At 47.4% G+C, this 21,173-nt stretch overlaps 1 protein-coding gene across 1 annotated transcript in view; it reads left to right on the top strand.

Annotated features, from left to right (window-relative positions):
• Nucleotides 1-387: 387 nt before the first annotated feature.
• Nucleotides 388-21,173, top strand: part of LOC135367540 (uncharacterized) — a 34,946-nt gene continuing 14,160 nt past the window's right edge. Inside the window, exons 1-2 of the mRNA XM_064600834.1 lie at nucleotides 388-1,450; nucleotides 6,798-7,009. Of these exons, the coding sequence (XP_064456904.1) occupies nucleotides 388-1,450; nucleotides 6,798-7,009 (1,275 nt within the window). The remainder of the gene's footprint in view (nucleotides 1,451-6,797; nucleotides 7,010-21,173) is intronic.

Below are 21,173 nucleotides of genomic sequence, written 5' to 3'. Positions count from 1 at the left end.
TAAAAGCGAGTGACGCCTTCATCCGCGAGCTCCATCCATTACAAGTAAGTGGCAGAGGTTCCTTCGTGACCACGGAACTAACAACTTCATTTTCTACTGCGCATCCATCAAAACAGAGACGAGCCCTCCAAAATAGTGGCAAACTTCGCGGAAGACACGAACGTTCGGCGATGATCGAAAAGCTCCAACAATTCGTACGGTGACGAGGCCTCCTCCTTCTCCATCACCGCCAACAAACAGGCCAGAGGAGACGGCGAGCCACAATTAGGGTCAGGTTCAACGGAGAGCTTCTTCTTTCAGACGGGGCGGGAAAGTGATCACGTGTGTTTCTCTCCCGTCCGCAGTCACTCTTCAGAGTCTTCCTGGCTCTTCAGTTGTAGCAGTACCATGACGAGAGGTATCATCGCCCTCCTTCTTCTCCGTTCCGCGCTCGCCCTGGCCACTCCGCCGAAGCTGGAATCCGGCGGATGGAAGCCCATCCTTGGACCCGCGGTGCGCGACAAGGTTGCCAAGCAACCGGTGACAGGAGAATCTGTGAGACGGACTGCCAGATCGGACAGTCGTCATGACGTCCCCGCTTTCTACGTGTGGCTTCCGACGGAACTGTTGGAGAACATCCAGCCGCAGAGAAACAATTTGCAGAGACACCGACCGAACTACCTACCTCACCAGAACATAGCTGACATTAACATCGAAGGGCTTCTTCCTCCCGCACCGCGCCATTTCCACAATGCGTTTCCCGCGCATCTTCAACCAAAGACTCCGGTACTCACAGTGCAGGACAACAATCTACGTGTCGGGTACAACGGGGCTCGCGCTGCGAGACCTCTCGGCAGACCACCTCCCGACTTCCGGGAGCTTCCTAGGCCCAGTCCGGGTCTCATCGACGACGTTCCTCGCGGAGGCATCGCACCAAAACCGGAGAAGATAGAATTCAGCCAGCCGTTGGACACTCCCGTGCGTGGCGGTGGTTACGGCGCAGACGCAGTGCAAAGCCAGTCTCTCGAACCACAGCAGCCAGGATCGGTCAGCAATGAGGACGTGCCGTACCAGCCTGAGGAGCCAACGAATCCGGAGAACGAGACTGTGCCCAAAGAGCCAGAAACGAGACCACATCGTCCACAGGGAGGCTATGGAACTGGGCAGGATGCCGAGTTGTATGGAGCTGAGCAGGATGCCGAGTTGCCAGATACGCCGACTCCGCCGGACAGTGTGCAGGAGGAAGAAAGCCCCAGTGGATCGCCAAGTAAGGAAGACGCCGAGCAAGGAATTGGCCAAATAGACCCAAGGAGTGCAGCGACATGCAGTCCAGTGACATCGGCAGCGGGTGCGGTGACGAACTTGGGAAACCGTTCGTTGAGACAGGTGGCTGAGAGTGTGGGGGCGGGGGAGTTTTTCGATCGAGTGGATCTCTCGGAGGAGCTGCTGGATTCTGCCGTCGGACAAGAAGGTTTGTCATCACTTGCAGTTTATATTTACTGTCCGTAAAATATTTTAATGAGTATCCATAAGCACTTAGGTTTGGGGAGAAATAAGAAAAATGTGCATATGTTTATTCTTGCAAGTACAAGCTGCATGGAGTTCAGATTTCAATGTTGCAATGTGATGGGCAATTCCCAACAATTTTGGTCACGATGAATGTATTTGGAGATCATAGTAATTCATTTCCTGGTTTTTCTACATAATCACTTCTTTCTCTTCTATGACTGTTTTGGTTTCGGAGGTGAGGTTAGCAGCAGCAATCTTCAATTGCCTTTATATCCATTGCACACCTTCGCGACGTCCAGGAATCGAAACCGTTATTTGTTTTTCGGTTCGGTTCGGGTTCAGCTCCGAAGCAGCGTAAAATAGTGTTTCAACCCGTTTTAGAATGATTCAGGAAAGTCAGTTTTAATCCGATTTACATGGGTTAAAAAAAGGAAGCTTATCTATACGACTATCAAATAACCCAAATGTGCTTTTGTTGCCGTTGCCGACACAGCAGTGCTCCCATTCTCTCACAACGCACATTACGTCTGAACCGTTTCGCTAACCGGTAACCTCCTAAATTTATTTCGGTTCAGTTTCGGTTCGGTTCAACGCGAGAGAAAAAAATATTTTGGTTCAGTTCATTTCCGGTTCAGCGAAAAGTACGGGTTTTTAGCGGTTTTCGGTTCGAGTGCAGTTTCGGTTCCAATCCTGGTGACGTCTGCTGAAGATGTGGTAACTAATGTTTACGTCGCTGTGAAACAGAAACCGGATTGAAACACACCGTTCGTTTTTCTTTGGCCTCTATATTAATAACTACGATGTTCCGCATTATGAAACTGTGCGCGTGGCATCTACACGTAAGTCACAACCGAGCACAGCTCTAATTCCAAACCAGTCGACAGCTTCAGACCGCCATTTAACGTATTTTGTACGTAACTGTCATATACGGACGTCGAGGCTGTATGCACTTGTTGTGTGCACTTAGCTGTATAACGTGCTGCACTTTTAATCTACAGGTTCAAATTTGCGAAGTTAGCTGCAATCCTATGCGAGTTCTTGAATTCGCAGAAGACCGAGTCGTGGTACCAGAGGAATGCTGAGTTTACGTGACCACGTAGCGATGGAGGGAGAGGCAGCAAGCAGGCCTTCTGTATCTATAGATGGCGTTGGCACTGCTCTCGTTCAGAGTCGTCATATTGTTAAGGGGGAATTTAATTGAACGTTCTGAATACAGACGCGCATATTGCCATACCTGTTTCTGTCGCAGTGTGTATAAATTACAAAAGAGGTAGCAGCAAGTAACAGTTAGGTTTAGGTTGGGCCGTGTGCCCTTTGAGTTGGGGCGGTTTCCCTGTCGGGATCCACCGGCACTAAAATAGAAAGAAGAAAAAGAAAAATTGAGAAGCTGCTCACGAGAGGGCAGCGTGGTGCACAACACTGAAGCACACCTACACTCTTAATACAGAACTTCACCACATAGAATGGTAAAGGCAAAACAATTGCACAAAATGACACCTTTAACCAGGGGTTTTCTCATCGCCTCCCGCATTCCCTAGCGCCCCTAAACATCTTGCAACACCCCTAATGCAGGCCAGAAAGGCCAAAAACGCCACTAAAGCAGCAAAAAATGGGCGTCGCCCCCTCAACCCACTACGAGACACAACCCCCCCCCCCCCTCCCCAAGATGAAAATATTGCACTCTTAAGATAAGATCAGATTGGAATTGGAAATGAGGTGGTGGTGGTGGTGGGGGAGTGAGTTGATAATGAACTTCACCACACAGCACGCCCCTAGCCCACCATCATTCCCAGTGACATCGTTCTTCCCCTTGATTTGCTGAAAATGGGGACGTACGCCATTTTTGTGGCATTATGCAATTTATAATTGCCACAAAAATGGCGTACGCCTCCCGTTTCCAAGTCAAAGAGGAGAACGTTGTCATTCGGGATGATGATAGACTATAGGAGCGTGCTATGCGGTGAAGCTCTGGTTTTAGAGTGTGGACCCTGTGGACCCTGACTTTGGCTTCACCACGCCTTCTCGTGTGCCTCGCTATTTTGCGTCGCTGATACACAGGCTTCGTCTTGGGGTTGCATTCACGCCCCATTTCAAGCATCTGATCGGCCGCTCTGACTCGTTTCTCTGCTCTCGCTGTGCTGTTTTGGCTGATACCAAGCATGTGTTTTGCTCCTCGACTGCCATCTATACACCTCCCAAAGAGCAGCTCTACAGTGTCGCCTGCAGTCGATCACGGCCGCACCATTCACATTGGCAACCATTCTCGGCCCTTGGTCTAACCAGATTGACCATCGCCAAGTTCTTGAGTATTTCAAGATTTTTATCTCCGGGACACTGGTCTCCTCTCTATCCTATGATCTGCCTGCGTACCTGTGTGTTGTGTGTGTGTTTTTGTGTGCTGTGGTTTTGCCTACCGTTCTGATGTCGTACTGACTCCACTGACTATCCCTATTTAGCATCGTTCGTCACCTCATCATCAGGACACACCACATCCTGCACCATTGTGCCTTGGGGTAGTGGGCCGCACCTTACCTGGCGAATTTCCCCATTCATTATCACTAACTTATTTGTTGTTGTTGTTGCAGAAGCCCTTTATGTGGCGAATTTAACCCATTATCATTAATTTATTTGTTGTTGTTACGGAAGGCCTGTCACCCATTTAATATTTTGACGGATTGGGGTATTTTGGCCTCATTTCTTAGCAGATGTACCGCTAGACATTCTTTCGCACACAGATAACAGGGCAGACAAAGTATTTTGACTCTTTTGGGTTCCCTTTTCATTAAGTGCTCCGGCTTTTCGTTTTTTGCTTCTTTTTTTTCTGACTCACGCCCTCCCACTATGCTAAAAGTGCTTGGCTCCTGGCCAAATGCAGCTCCCCCCCCCCACCCGGAGCTCTGAGGTCGCTTGTGAAAATAGTGGCGCTCCTTAGTCATAGGTAGTCATGAATAATCTCAGATGTCATAATAGGAACCTCTAAACACCCGCACAGTCCTAAACGCCTTCTGAGAACGCCCATATGCCCCCAACGCTCTGCCCTAAAAGCGCTGTCAAACTTTATGACCACCGCAGGACTTCGTTCTCCACTCTGTGGCGAATCATTGTACCATTTCACCACATTACGGCTAGCAATGGGGTAGAGTATAACGCCCCTGGCGATGAAACTCCGCAATCACCACTTAATTTTTTTTTATTTCTTTCGAGATCTGCGACTGGTCAGAGTCCAAATCCATGAAGAGTCATTTTATTTAAACTACTATTCAGTAAATTTGATATATAATTCGAACAATTAAGTAGTTCGTAGAGAAATTACTACTATAATTTGTTACTACTTCATTTAGTACTACTCATGATATTATTTATTACTATTACTTTCATTCTGTTCACTTATTTGCCTTAGCATGGAGTAGCCGCCGTTCATGTTGATGAAGCACACGTCCCCATGGTTTTCTTGTCTCTTCCATTTCCAACTCGATATTCGTACGAAGTTCCGAAAGAGCTGCAGGCCGAGTTTCTGCAGAAACTGTCGACCGGCGGTCCTGTGTCGACATAATAAGAGAAGACGTGCAAGTGGGAAGTAACAGATGGGTTTATTGCTACGCATATCATCTATAATACTTCTTCCGTTTGACCTCCCCCTCTCGAGCTCACGATTTCCTTGTTGCCTCTTTCGTCTCACTTCCGTTCGTTTTTTGAGGTTACAGCAAATACGAAATTCTTCTATCGTCTGAGGCCGTCTTATTTCGTACGGAGTCGCTCTATAGTGGGACGTCCACGCCGGAGATGTTGCGGTCTATACGTTCTAGAAAACTATATTTACGCAAAAACGCACAACTTTTTTGTCCGAAATAATTCTTGCACAGGGTATATCACCAAATAAAGTACTAAATCGCATTTTGCGATTTTGCAATCGGTGCAGGAATGACCTGTCATCTTTAACTGCGTCATGTGATCATGTAGACACTCTTAAAACGGGGCCTGGTCCTGATGGTGGTTGTGACGGGACTGGCTCTTAAAACATATGATGATGATGATGATGATGTAACTGCTTGCCCTAGTCGGCCACGCTTGCCCCAACGACACGGTATATTCTATGGATGTACGAATAATGTTCCAATGGATTCGGACGTCCGAGGGATATCTGAGTGACATCCAATCGGACGTACGAATTCGCTTGGACATTATTCATATATCCGGAGGATCTTCGGTGTTGTTGGGGTAGTCGGGCAAAAAGGACTATCGCAGGGGTGACTGTGCGTCCTGTGCCGACTTCACTGGGAACTGTACCAACAGTGCAATGCGAAAGCAGAACTTTACCAAATATTATGTTGAGGCTCAATCATTACATAGCATGCTGGCGTTGTCACTTCTGATTTGTGGAACGCGTGAGGCGTACGCTCTCTTTCGAGCGCACCTTAAATGTACCTCACAGGCGTCGACCTTAACCTTAAATGCAGTACACCCATTCGCAGTGCACACCGGTCTCACACATCCTATACATACCTCACCTCCAACCCAACCCTTCATCCTTAATCCCTTTCTGGCAAAAGCGACGATGACGACGCCCACTTGCGTGTGGCCAACAACGGTCACCCAATTTCAACATTGCTGGCGAAATTCCGTTTATAAAGTGCAGTATAGCAAGCTCAACGCAATGTTAAGTCAAGTTTGACTGGTATAGAGTATATGAAACGCGAGAGCTAGGCCGTACCTATCACACCGAGCCTGTTGGTTCACTCAATTACGATGTTAGAAACATATGCAGGTGAGCTAGAAAGACTGGAACCCTGAATAGCTCAAAGTATTGCTACGCCACCCTCAATTAACAATATACAAATATAATAAAGACATTTACTTTCAGAATTCCTCTTAGTTCACAGAAAAATTTGTTATACAGGAACTTGTTGACATTACGTGCAAATTATTACATTGCAAAACACAAATTTGACTTTAAAAATGGTTTCGTTTGATGAGTACCAACCTTTCAAATAATGTAAACATGCTTAATCGTACGTCTCAAAGAGTAAATAGCCTCTCAGTTATTGCTCGGGGCCTTGCAGCATATTGGTTCAATTTGAAACCAGACTAGAGATTGTGTGAATCGGACTATATTATAATTCTCCAGTGCATTCCAGTATTCCACATGCATAGGTGTATACACGCGACAAAGTCCACGCTTATTGTCGGTCCTAAGTGAGTTAGAGCCAGCTTGAGGCAGCCCATCAAGTATCCCGTTTGTTTCTTGGAATAACACGAGATACACGCGCGTAAAAGTCACGCAAAATAAAGGAACATTCGTCCACTTGCAGAGCCGTTCACGCTGTTCCTGATCTCGGACGCGAACCTGGATCTCATCAACCCCGCGCTACTTGACACGTGGCGTTCGGACAAAGATGCTCTGCGCAAAGCCCTGCAGAACCACGTACTGGCAAACCGTGTGGCGTTGGAGGAACTGGTACGTGGAGGTCCACTGACCACAAAGGCTGGCGCTCTCCTACATGTTCACTCTCATCCTCACGGGGTAAGTGAATAACATTTAATCGTATAGGCGAGCAATCCACACGCATTAGCGGAGTGAGATGGTGATAATAAGTTATCAATATGCCATTTATGCTGATCACTAGCGACCCAAGCGACCTGAGAGCGTACTGTTCTAAAAGGGGCTGTGAGTCAAATCCGGAGTATTACGCGAAATCGTGGTTGAAATGTACATTTATAGGGGCCAAACGTATCTGCTGAAACGCTTTCACGCTGTGTTCCCGTGTCACGTGAGGTATGACACCATGAATATGAGAAGATCCTTTCACTCTTTGGCTCGCCTCCTTCTCGCCCGATCTCGGCATGACTTTAGCACCGAGCGCGCACCGGAAGTGCGCAGTTTCCTGTCCTCATGACGACGTCTGTAAACAGGGATGCGGCGAACTCTGGGACGCCGCGCGGCGCGCGGCGAAGTGCTCGGAACGGAAGCGCAATTGGCTGTACGCCGAAATAAATCTTTTAAAATAAAACATTAAAAAATCCACGCTTAAAATTCCACCCTTCGAAATCCATTTTCTGAAATAAACCGTTTAAAAATACACGTCCTCAAAATAAACGCTGTTAAAATAAATCACGGTTAGGCTTAGGAAGGTAATTCTCCGTATCATAGTAGTGATAGCCGTATGAGCGACATGATGTTCTTTTCGGCGAAACATGCTATTATGATGTTTCTTAATCATGTTTGTATTGCTATCAATTACATAACAACTTAGGATTTCGAAATATCCAGCTTAAAAGTGATGACGACGATGCGCGTATGAATACAGAACACGCGAATGATATCAGCCCCCCCCCCCCTAGTTGGCAAAACTTGTCACGGATCACATACAGACAGACAACCTACTTCCGGTGTACCGAAATCCTCGTTCATAGTTATAGCCCTGGCTATCCCCAAGCGCGAGGAGGGTACTATTTTCCGCGGCGGACATAGAGCCGTCGGCTGTCCACCAATCAGGGACGATGGATGTTAAAAGATTTATTTCGAAGCGTTTATTCTTCAAAGTTTATTTTTCGGAGTTTATTTCGACAGCGTGGATTTTCTCATGATTTATATTGAAGAGTTTATTTTGCAAATTTGATATTTGAGAGATTTATTTGTGAACGTTTTATTTTTACATGATTTATTTCGGCGTCATCCCGCGCAAATGAGCGGAAGCGCTGTGACGTACGTCATAGAACAACCGACCAAAGCGTCACTTCCCGCCTATTTCATGAAGCTGCTCGGCACTACTCGGCACTATGGTCGGCGGGAGACTCGAAAATTGCATATTTTTACAACTCGGTAGTATAAAATATAATAGGATATGGGGGATGGGACTTTGCGTACGAAGTGCGTGGAGTGAGCAGTACAAACCCTGCACTATTAGAAATGAACTTCACTGCATAGCACGCTCCTAGCCAACCATCATCTTGAATGATTATCGTTATCTGTCCTGATTTGTCGGAAACAGGATGCGTACGCCTTTTTTTGTGGCACTTATGCTGTTCATAATTGTCACACCATATCATCTCATCCTGGCTATACAGTTGTGACGCAGCCCACATACGTGAGGCCAACAACGGCAAGTCGGTTCGTCACCACCACCACCGCCACCTCATTTTTAGGAGTACGCCACAGACGAAGTTCTATCACTGTAGTTTCTCATCACCTTTAAGCTCCGTTGCTCCAGGAGCCTCGATGGTCACCGTCTGAGTGAGCAAAGTATATAGTCCCGATAGTTCTCGCCTTCATGATTTGCAGATGGATGACTGACTTGCGCCCTAAAAAGAAGAATCTAACCGCAAAACAAGCTCAGGACCTACACTCTTAAAAATTAACTTCACCACATAGCACGCTCCTAGCCAACCACCATCCCGAATAACAACGTTCTCGCCCCTGATTTGTTGAAAACGGGAGGAGGAGCCTATTTTGTGCCGTGCATAATGGGCACAAAATAGGCTCCTCCTCCCGTTTTCAACAAATCTAGGGCGAGAACGTTGTCATTCGGGGTGATGGTTGGCTAGGACCGTGCTATGTGGTGAAGTTCATTTTCAAGAGTGTAGCAGCAAACGCAGTGCTATGACATATGTCTTCTGACTTTTGGAGGTGTTCTCTGTTTCTGCAAAACTTTACATGTACGCAAAGTGTTACAAAAGTGACGAACGCGCACCTCGAGCGATATCATTATGGTTCAGTGCAATCTCAGAAAATTTATCTACTTGATATAGCCTGAGCCATCAGTACGATCTCAAAAACAGAACTTCGCCGCATAGCACCTCCTATAGCACCTCCAACTACTGCATAAGTGTCACAAAAAAAGGCGTACGCCTCCCGTTTTCAACAAATCAGCAGCGAGAACGATGTCATTCGGGATGATGGTTGACTAGGAACGTGCAATGAAGTGAAGTTCGTTCTTAAGAGGTCGAGGCTGGGAGATACCCGATTTCGAATTCCCGCATCGGCTGTGCTGTCTGGGTTTTTTCCTGTGTTTTCCTCAGACCCTTTCAGACATATGTCGGCACATTTTCCTTAGAAGTCGGCCCAGGACGCACATTCTCCTATATAGGGCGTCAGTCGTGACGTTGCCCACCACTGTGAGGCAGACAACGACGAGCCCTTTCACGAGCGGCGAGCACCACCACCACCTTTCTTAAGAGTGGCACGCTTACGTGCTGCTTTTCGTCCCCAATCGCACTGAGTTTCTTTGAGAAAATTAATCAACAGAAACATAATCAATCACTCAATTCAAAATTCTGGGCAACACAAGTGTCTACCAACTGCGCATTACTCGTCAAATACGGCGGCAAAACTGCATTGCATGCGGACAACACTGTGTACAAAGCGAAATAGGTTGACTGACCATGTACGTATTCACACGAGCGACATTCCCCAGAATACTTCATAGCGGAAGATGCGAAACACGTCATAGTTTTCTGCTGTGACGCGAGCGCGAACGCTCAGCGTCGTCTCCTCACGTACACAGCTAACCGTGGGAAATATCCATCCCCCCTGCCACACAGCAACAATATATCCTGTAGCAGACGACAGGAAAAGACGCTGACGGTGTCATCTGCTAAGTGTCGTCTGCTAAGTGCGCAGTGCGCGATTCCCGATATTCCTGCCCCATGTGAATGCTTAACAGAACACGGGCGGGCGGAACTTCGGCTCTGTGAACAGTGTTTTCGCTTTTTCTTCCACTGGAATATTCCATGAGGATGTCGCTCGTGTGAATGCACGGCAAGCGAAGGTCACGTAGTCATAAGCAGAAGCGAATCAGTAGGGAAAATAAATAATTGCTGCTTCACGAACTGGGCATTATTTCCCTCCAGACGGCCGTTTTGCCTCAATCTTGCTAGGCAATTAAAGCTATTAAGAAATTGTTCTCGTCACATGGATAAGCCGGGTTTATAAGCAACAAGCTGTTGAGCTATACCGTCAGCATAAACTGTGTGTCTGCTGCTGTACGGCGCGTACAAAGTTATTAAGGCAATCCAACACCCGCGGGCTCTAGTATTTATTGAGTGCGGTCGAAGGGACAGCCGGCGAACGGTTTGTGAGAACAGAGAACCCTGTGTTATTATTAATATTATTTATTATTATTATTATTATTATGAAAGGCTTGTTGGCTGGGTGTGGGAGGCACAAAGAGAACAACATACAAAAGTATGCACTAAAGGATCGCACGTGGTTTATCTTATGGTGCATCCTTTTGCATGTTGTTGTCCCTTTGTCTCCCACTTACTCTGACTGCCACGCCCAGCCAACAATCCCTAGATGGCTTAGGCGGGGTAGTCGTGCGAATAGTTTTGGAACTCAATAAAATATACAGTCAACCCTCGATTTATGAACCTTCGATTTATGAATTCCCTCGTTTTATGAACACGAGCACAGGGAACCAAACTTTTTCCATTCATTTTTCCCTCGTTTTATGAACCTCGATATTCGAATAATGAACGGAATTTCTGGGAACCAACTAGGAGTTGCCCAGCGTTTTTGCCCTCAAGTTATGAACGGATCGTTCCGAGGTCAACAGAAACCTTCAAAGGGATAATTCCGTCGTCTTATGAATGACGCCTGAACGGACAAAACGTTTTCCAGGTATTGCACCCTCGGTTCTTAACCCCTCGAAATCCGAACAACAAACAGGTTTTCCGGGGTCGCACAAGGTGCGACCAAGTGTTCCTGACTTCGGTTGATGAATAAGATGGTCGCTGTCACCCGGAGATTAATAAACGTAGGTTAAAAATCCCGGAGGAAATCCGAGACCAGTCCAGTGCGAATGTGGTGACATCTCTTATTTCCAAGATTGACACAGCAGAAGGCATGGTCAAAAGCAAAATTACACAATATATGGCATTATAAACACAATCCCAACTCGGAAATACTGTTGCATTTGCTCGATAGTACTCAGTTAACTGAATTTTCGATTTATGAATCCCTCGATTTATGAACGATTTTTCAGGGAACCGAGGGTGTTCATAAATCGAGGGTTGACTGTATTATTATTATTAATATTCGATAAAGACCGAGTACGATTTCGTCAGCCGATGTAGGACCAGTGGAAACACGGAAAACAATGAGAAGACGTTTTTTTCGTGTTTTCGCCAACCGGAACTCTCTGGACAGCTCACGCGTATAATGAAGTCCTCTGATATAACAGAACGCCGCGGCGAAACTAATTCTCGGCATGTCGAAGACCTGCACCTCCTGTTCTTCCGCACAAAATATATCGCTGTATATAGTAGCCAGGTGTCGCGGAAACAAATTGACCCCCCCCGTACACGCACATCTTTCTCAGAGGCGGCGTGAAATCAGGGGGGGTCTTTATCATTTTTCTCCGTCGCCTCCAGAATCTCCCACGGTGGTCCTTTTAAACCATCCCGGCCACACGTAAATCCGCGACTCACCTTCGACAAGGGCAGGGACTGTGGTGCATTGTCAGGCGATGCTTATGTGATGCGGGAATCTGGGCGGGGGACGCGTGAACTGGTACCAAAGTAGGTCAGAGCTCTCAAGTGGCAGGGGCCACTTTCTCCGGAGGATGCACCAGCTGTCATTGAAGCATGCAGTGCAAGCAGGAAGACGGGAGAGAGGCCAAGATAAATAGCGGTCCCCACTCTCGCTATTGCTATCGCGCCGGTTTTAATGACCGACTATGTGGGTCCGAAATAAAGTAATAATAAAATAATTCTTGTATAATCCGGCGTGCACCCCGCCTACCTCATGTCCCGTCACGATGTTACGTGTACTTTTCTTATTTTTTTTTGTATTCTTGTGAAGCACGTGAGCAGCCGCTCTGGCATGTTGGTATCGTGTCTGTAATTAAGAATGATAGTCGATATAAGTACCTGTAAAAAAAAGAAGAAAAAAAGCATCGAGCAGCTTGCCATTGTTTCGTCAAGCTGATTGCCCAAGGCCACCAACAGCAACGACCAATCAAGTTGAGTAGTGTATAGGTTGATTTATACGGGCAATTGATTTCCGATCAAGGTGCACGAGCTGTGCACGACCTCGTCCAGCGAGCATACTACCTATGTCTAATTTTGCCTAATGCCTATGCCTAATTTGCACCATAACATGGTTTTGCCTATTCCAAATATTATTTGTGGACACGATAACCGCCATCATCATCGCTAACAACAACAACAACAATTAAACTGCCATCGTGACATACGTGATATCGAGTCCACAATCGTAATCCTGAAGTAAAGTAATAGTAGTTGTATTACCGAACATCTGCTCACCCGAATCAATGGGTAACAGTGTTGTGCCAAAACAGTGCTGCTAACCAGGCAAAGCAACGAAATCCTGCTTCTCTCTCTGTCCGTTGAAATCGTATGCAGCGTAATACAAATGGCACTATGATGTTTAAAAAAAAAGAAGAAAGAAAGAAAAGAAAACCAATCAAAAGTATTCGGAGTACACTTCTAGTGAGGTTGCACATGCGAACCTTTAAGACGCCTGGGGGCTTAATCGCTTCATCGTCGTTACGGTCGTTACAAGCTAACGAGTGGCGGGATATTCAAAAAGGCTGGCGGGAAATTTAAAAAGGTAGGCACGTGATAGAACACGCGCACGGCTGCTCTTCGCGCGACACGTGAAGGCCGTGGTACACGTCACGCGCAATGTGTCACGTGCCCACCTTTTTGAATTTCCCGCCACACGTTATATTGTAACGAACGTAACGACGATGAAGCGATTAAGCCCCCTGGTGTTGCATTTCGACTGCAGCAAAGGGGCGTTGTTGAGGTTCCTTATTAGAGTGAATTGACACCGAATCAAAATAAAATAAAATAAAAAATAATAGAACGTGCCCGTGTCATTTCCCTTCCCTGATAATGTGAAGCAGCACTTCTAGCGACCGTTGTCGTAACTAGCCCTTAACCCAGTTCTCCCGTAGAGGACTGCCATAGGTACTGATGTCTATCAATAGTATAGAAAGGCGTGGGTTCCACAAATATTGATCCCCTTACTCCAGAGTACGTATAGAGCTGGCTCACCAGAGAACGAGAGAACCCTTATTTTATTTTATTTTATTTTTTCTTGTCTACCTCGCTTTCAGGTTCCAGCTTTCGACCGATCACTCCTACGCAGACGTGAAAGCTGACATGTAGGCGTGTATATAAGATTAGCATAAGCATCGTCCCGAATCGGTGGCCCATCCTCAACACCCCAATTTCTCCAAGTAAAGCTGGGCGGTGCAGCTCTAAGGGGGCGTTCACACGGGCCGATTTTCAGCACCAACTCAGACCAACTCGAAGCAACGTCTTTGGACCAACTTCAAGACGGTACAGTCTCCACATTCACACGTACCAACTCGTTAGCTCCGCCCACAACCAACCTTACGGCAATCGGGGTGTATGGGTTCAAGTCCAACCGCTGGTGACTTTTTTTTAACTGTCATTAATCAAAACGAAGTCATTTTACTTCGCCAGAAGGTCACCAGTATCTAAAAAAATGCCTATTGATATGTTTATATGGCGCTAGCAACAAAAAAAGATTAAAAAATTATCATGTACCCCTGTAGGATTTGAACCCATGCCAGGCAGTACGACAGAAACGAAATGGCTTGACGCCCTCGAGGGTCACGTGGCAATGCTCCTCGCGTTGATTGGTTAGACCACCACCAACTCTCCGAAGTTTTCGCTCGGCGACCGATTCCCACCAACTCGAGTTGGTCATGGTCGGTGATGTCGGCCGACTGCCACCAACTCCAAAGTTGGTCCGAGTTGGTGCAGAAAGTTGGCACGTGTGAACGCCCGCTAAACGCCGGCGGAGTTCATACACGTTTTCTCGCGAACAATGACAGCTCAGTCGGGCCGTTTTGAATGGAAGTAAAAGCATCGAAATCCTAAAAATACACCGTGGAAGGGTATCTGCGCTCGTTCAGGGTTCCGGAGAGATATAGATCTCATATTGTTCAAGCCGACATTAAGGCCATAAAAAAAAATTCGATTGAATGCGTATTGTGTGCGTGGCACACACACACGCGATCCATAAACAGATCCACAAACAATCAAACAATTTCTATTTTTTAAGACGTCGTGGATTGTCGCTCTTCACCGTCGGGCTATGCAATCAAGGAAAGTGTCGAAACGACTGCCGAAATCGACGGGGAACGAAGCATCTGCGAGGCGTGCGTAGGATACGACAATAGGAAGCATTAGTATAGCCGCTACATAGAGGGGGAGGGGGTGTGTTTATTTGACGAAAAGGAAAAAAAAACGTCGGAAAGGTCAGCCAAACGAGACGTCGGCTTGCTATTCCAGAAATAATAAATAATAAATAAATAAAAAGAAAAGACAAGAATTAAACAAAGAAAGACATAGGAAGGAATAAGAAATAAAGAAAGAAAATTAAGAAATAAGAAATACAGAAAAAGAATTTGGGAATAAAGAAAAACTAACAAATGATGAAAGAAGGACGAGGTAGATTAAAGACAAAGATGACACCAAAAAAAGATGACTAACAAACGGTGAAAGAATGATGAGATGGATCACAGAAGATGACTTTAAAGGAAAGCATGAGGGTGAGAGTGGGGCACAGACGAATGAGATTTCACGACTGAGTTAACAGGCTGTTCATAAGACCTGAATCCCTCAAGAAAGTCAGAGCTGCTTTCGTCACAGACTGCTGTGTGTGACCTTGTACTGGGCCGAGCAGAGTGGCCAGAGAAAAATCCGTGCACCCCAGCTCGAGTAGGCGTCGTCTCAGCGTGGCTCGAGGGGTGTCGAATCTGTGACAGTCGAGGAGGAGGTGTGGCACATCAGCTTCAGCAGCGCAAGTGGGGCATTTGGGCGACTGGAGAAGACCCATTTTAAAGAGAAATAGAGGTGTCCTGACGGCATTAAGGCGTAGTCGGTGTAGAATGGACGTTTCTTGACGCGAGCAGTGGTGTGTGGCAACGAAACCCATCGACGGGTCGATAGACCGGAGATGGTCGTTCAGTCGGACAGCATCCTCTTGAAACTGCCGAGTGCCATTATAGCGGAGTCGCTGTGTCTGTAACCGGCACGATGAGGCTGAAAGTGGTAGGAGACAGTTATTGGAGGTGCCGTCCCTATGTGCCCGACGTGCTAAGGCGTCTGCGCGAGTGTTTCCGTGCAGGCCGGTGTGACTGGGTACCCATTGGAGACACAGGCTATGACCAAAGGATAGAAGTCGGTTGTATATTGCGACTATCATGGTGTCTAGGCCGCCGATTGTTCTGGAACAATAATTTGCTAGAACTTCTAGCGCCACCTTACTGTCCGTGAACACAACCGAAGCGCCAGGCGGTGATACCGCTATGTGGTTCAACGCGGTCAGTATGGCGAAGAGATCGGACTCAGTAGATGACGTTAGATGCTATATAGAGGCTCGCGTGGACGATATGATGCGTCAGTGGTGAGCAGTACGCCGCATGCACTAGCGGTAGCCCTTCTTGTTTTTTTTTTCTTATTAAACATCTATCCCCCACCGCCCCCCCCCCCTTTCCCCGGGGAGAGTTTTTATAAAGCACAGAGCGCGCTCACGCCAACGGGTGTGACATCTGCTCTCCTATGAAGTCTACAAAGTTTAGCTCTCCTGTTAAGCTAAGTGCGGTACAGTAAAAACAATGTGCACTCGAAGAAAGAACGAAACAAACCAAATCTAGTGAACACAATCCGCCCATCAGTCCAACGTCATTGGTGGCGTTTCTCTCTTTGCAGTTTTCCAAATGGCAGGTCTCGAATTGTCTGGCAACAAATTTAAGAGGTACACTCTAAAAACAGCACTTCACCGCATAGCACGCTGTGTGCCAACCGTTCCCAAGAATGATAGGGTTATCGCTTCTTATTCGAAGAGAGAGGGGGGGGGGGGCGTACGCCTTTTTGTGGCCTTAGCTCTTGGGAGATTTCCAGACTTCTCTGCCGGTCAACCACGGAGAGCTGCCTCGGGACCCAACGGGCACTAACTTTCCGAAACCGGAAGTGTTCATGGATGATAGTGTTCAACGTTCCCACAGAAAGGTCCGTCTTTCGAGACAGTTCGAGACATGTTATCTGTTGGTCCTTGAGGATCAGGCGCCTCACAAGTTGGATATCCTCAGGAACTCTGACACATGGGCTCTGAGCCGCCCCGGCCTGGACCGTCCTGCACTAATGATTTCCGAGCGATCTGCACCCCTTCCTGGCGGGGGATCCAGGACAATTGCTCACCGGACAATTGCTCACCGGACAGTTGCTCACCGGACAATTGCTCACCGGACAATTGCTCACCACAGAACCGCTGAAGCCGGACAATTGCTCACCGCCTCTTTCACCGCACTTATACGTAATTTTATTTCGCGATTTTATGTGATGTGATTTTATTTATCGTTTATGGTGCTCATATACTTGACTTTTTATTTGTTAGCTGAACTTGGGTGTACCTCGAAATAAAGTGGTCGAAATCCCCATTTCAAAACAAACTACTGTAAATAAATGTTATCTGGCTATACAATGCACAGTTGCGCGCGGGAAACTGCCAACAGCGAACTTAGACTAACCTGGACATAGCGGTGCAAACACTGAACTTGGACCAACCTAATAATAAACTAACCACCGTACTGTTCAGTCGTCTCCGCCCTACTAAGCATAACGGGCGCTAAAATGTGGCTTTCGTTCGTTAAACCGACTTGGACAGATATAGAAAATTCGTTAATTTTAATGGTTAAATAATGATGTGATTTTAAATCTTCCCCGTCTCGTGTCTTGGAAGATCCTGGTGACGCAGGCATGAGCGTATCGAGAGGGGGACAAGGTCACTTTATAAAATTGCGCACTCTTTATTCATAGGTCATGATTATTTTCTCAGAGTCATCATAATATGAACCTGTGAACACCCGCACAGTCCGCAACGTCCGTCTCCAGGGAAGGAGGTGACGTGGTTGCACGCTTTGCCCCCCCCCCCTGGAAGCACTTTGCTGCCCCCCCCCCCCTTGGGAAATAATCCTCTAGGAACTCCCCATGGATGCAGGTCCTGACAAAGACGCTTCAGGTGTGCCTTCAAGTGGACGACCTCTCGCCTAACCCTCTACACGGGTGGATTCCTAGATCTATTTGAAGCAAGTTACACAACTAAAAAAGAAGTTCAGCTAACATAAAAAAGTCAAGCGCCAGAAACGCGAAATGAAATCACAATATAAGTGTGGTGAAAGAGGCGGTGAGCAATTGTCCGGCCTCAGCAGTTTTTGGTGAGCGATTGTCCGGTGAGCAGTTGTCCGGTGAGCAACTGTCCGGTGAGCAATTGTCCGGTGAGCAATTATCCGCGCCCCCTGGCGGGCATGTTGCTCTGGGTGATCGTGCGGCCTTGGCCGACTTCACAGGAAACTGTGCCCATATTCGTCTCAAAGCGTCAGAGGAAAATCCAGGAAAACACGCACACAGTACAGCCGACGCCCGGATTCGAACACGGGTCACGTCCTATAGTATCGGCCAGTAATGCCATCACTGCAGCTACGAGCTTCACGAAGGTCACAATACCGGCACTAATAGTGCACAGAAAGTGCACACCCTATACATCGGCCTTCGTTACTGCAGTGATCAAAGTCCATGCATCTGCTCTGAGTGCTGTTTCGTATTATAACGATGACGAATTGATGGTTGTTGTCTGGGTAGTACCGCTTGCGGTGCTGTTCCGGGAAGATCTTTGCTTGATCTGTCGGCCAATACGGGTGATGCCAGTACATATATAGCTGGTGGCAGTACGAGGCGTTTTGAGCCACCTAGGTGGTTTTGTTGACCTCACAGAGTCAACAATACAAAAAAAAAAAAGAAAGAAAGAAATCGGTTATCTGCGTGCACAACATTTCGAGGAATTTTTGAAGCGTGACGTGGGCAAGCTTACGCTTGTCCCATCCTACAGTTGGCAATACAAGGAAGGATTACATTACGTTTTCCGGTGCCAAGTAAACCAAAGGTAGAGTTTCCCGATAGACCAGATAGTTCCAATAAACCTCTACCCAAGAAACGTCATCATGACGTTGGTAGACAGACTGAAATCGGAAGGGGAGGGCTGGGTTCCACGAATGAGCACTTGTTCGCTGCCTCCTAATGAAAGAAAGTAGGATCGAAGGTCGCGTGCCTTTCAGGGGACCATCATATCCCTCAAGACCGCCACTTTTGAGGGCGACCTTGTTCGCCCCTAGCTTCGAGCGCAGTTCAACTCTACCAAACTGGTGGCGCCAGGTCCCCCAAGGTCGCCATTTTCCCATGTATTTGTTCCTATCCCGATGCGTGCAATGCCGGAGTCCGCCCTTAGATACCCCTTGTTACCGGACGTTGGCTTGCGTTAAATTGTAGCGCGCTAAAGATCCAGGTGAAGCACAATCCAAGCCAGGCCAAGTCACCGAGGGAGAAATGGACGACTGCGCCTGCCGCGCCTGGTACGACAGGCACGCTATGTGATGCACGCAGGCGTGCACTAGATCCTTCCGATCGCTCAACACGTTTAAAAACGGGACCAAAAAGTGAAACACGACACAGAAAGTTGTTATACGCGTTTTATTTGGACATATAAAGACTAGATTCATTCGCAGAAACAACAAAAACATTTTGCCGCTAAACTTAGCGCGCTGAAGTGATCCGGAACGGCAACAGTGGGGTATCTAGTGGCGGCCTTCTTCGTTGGACGCTTTTCCGAGGTGAGTTTGGGGGACCTGGGTGGCGCTGTCGAACATTATGACGTCATTTGTTTACGACGTCATGGGAGAGGTCTGTTGTCCGGCATCTCAGATTAATGTCAGGCGAGCTTGTTGTGGGAAATTTTTATTCCGTGGTGGCGTAATTACAGGTGGTACGAAAACGTGGCTTTTAAAACACGCGAGCTGTGTGCGAAAAAGCTTATTCGTGTGTGTGTGTGGGGGGGGGGGGGGTTATCGTTTATCGAAGGAAAGAAAAGAATAAGAAAGAGGGCGGTCTGCCTGTCGGGCGGCGGCAAGTTGCCACAGAGAGAGAGAGAGAGAAAAGGAAAAGGACAAGAAAAAAGAGGGAACCACTGAAAACCGGGACGGGACACTCGACACACAGCGATGATATGTTCAGTGCAATGTTCGGTGGCTGTGCCATCTGGTGGTCACCTTCGGTTCACATCATACAGTTCACCATAATAGCTTTCAGTTATTCCGTGGGTGGTGTAGTTACAGGTGTTACGAAGACATGGCTTTCAACACTATAGTGTGCTAGAGTGTACAGGCATGTATTGACATCGAAGTGGAAGGCTAAAAGGCGAGCTTTTCAGGAAAAAAATCTTCCCGGGAATAAGACCGCGGAGGATGCCACCCCGATGACCGTGTTTTAGACGAGCTTTTAGGAAAAAAATCTCGTGAACAGCACCGCACAGGGTACTGCCCCGACGACCGTAGGCGAGCGTGTAGTATTGTCATCAAGTAAGGAACCTGTCTATGAAGCCCTTATACACGCAATGTAACTCTTGAATACACAACTCCACTCAATACACGTACAACTCCACCCGAAGGAGGATTGCTGTGCGTGCCCGCCAGACCATGCGAGCAATCCAGAACTGCGGCAGAGTCGCTTCGGAGGCTAGTGCTAGTCCTTGCTCGGCGGGTAGGACATGATCTCCCACTCCCTTGAACATGGCGGAAAAGACGTCTGGATGACAACGACCGACGAGAACACTCCAGGGTACCAGAAAGGCTCTGCTCACGTGCAAGATGCGCACGAAGACCAGCACGAATGGCTTGATGACATTCCTGCGCTTCCGGTGTCTGGGCCACCGAACGCTAATGGGCACCGATCAATCCATACTTGGAAGCTTGTAGATTGTGTGTATTGTCTTCAAGCAGGAGAGTTGGAGACAATTCTTGCGATGAATTATATTGCTTGAGCTGCACTGCACGCAGACGAACGCGTTTTTTTTTTTTTTTAAGAACAAGCACTCCACCAGGGAGACGAAGCTGGTCTAAAAGAGATAGGTAGGTCGCTGATAAACGATTAAATTTTCCTCTTTAATTTGCACGAAGCACCGGAATTCTGTATGAATAGTATTCCTTCCTTGTATTGCCAACTGTAGCATGGGACAAGCGTAAGCCTGGCCACGTTGCGCTTCAAAAATTCCTTGAAATGTTGTGCACGCAGATAACCACTTCTTTTTTTTTTCTTTTTTGTTCCTGACTCTGTGAGCTCAACAAAAAAGCTAGGGGCTCAGAACACCAACCATGAACCAATCTCGTATTGTTGTAATACAAAACAGCACTCAGAGCAGATGCACGGACTTTGATCACTGCAGTTACGAACGCCGATGTATAGGGTGTGCGCTTTCCGTGAAGCTCGTAGCTGCGGTGATGGTATTCGCCGCCGAGACTATAGGGTGTGACCCGTGTTCGAATCCGAGCGTCGGCTGCGCTCTGTGCGTGTTTCCCTGGATTTTCCTCGGACTGTTTAAGACAAGTATATGGGCACGGTTTCCTGTGCAGGCGGCCCCAGGACGCGCGATCACCCCGAGCAGCATGCCGCCACGCAGGTAGGCAGATCGCCTCGGAAATACCACGCCACCACCACCATCGTGAAGTGCGTTATACGTCAGTGCGCGTTACACATCGGGACATACGGTAATTGAAACTCGGGCTCACCTTTACAGCTTGGGACAAAAGTTTACCGGAACACGGCTCTAGCAAATTTCTTAATCGGAGTGGCCTCCTCGT

Source organism: Ornithodoros turicata, chromosome 8 (genome assembly GCF_037126465.1).
Source record: "Ornithodoros turicata isolate Travis chromosome 8, ASM3712646v1, whole genome shotgun sequence".
Taxonomy (NCBI): domain Eukaryota; kingdom Metazoa; phylum Arthropoda; class Arachnida; order Ixodida; family Argasidae; genus Ornithodoros; species Ornithodoros turicata.
Note: the sequence above shows the minus strand (reverse complement) of the source record. Positions and strands in the feature narration are given on the sequence as shown.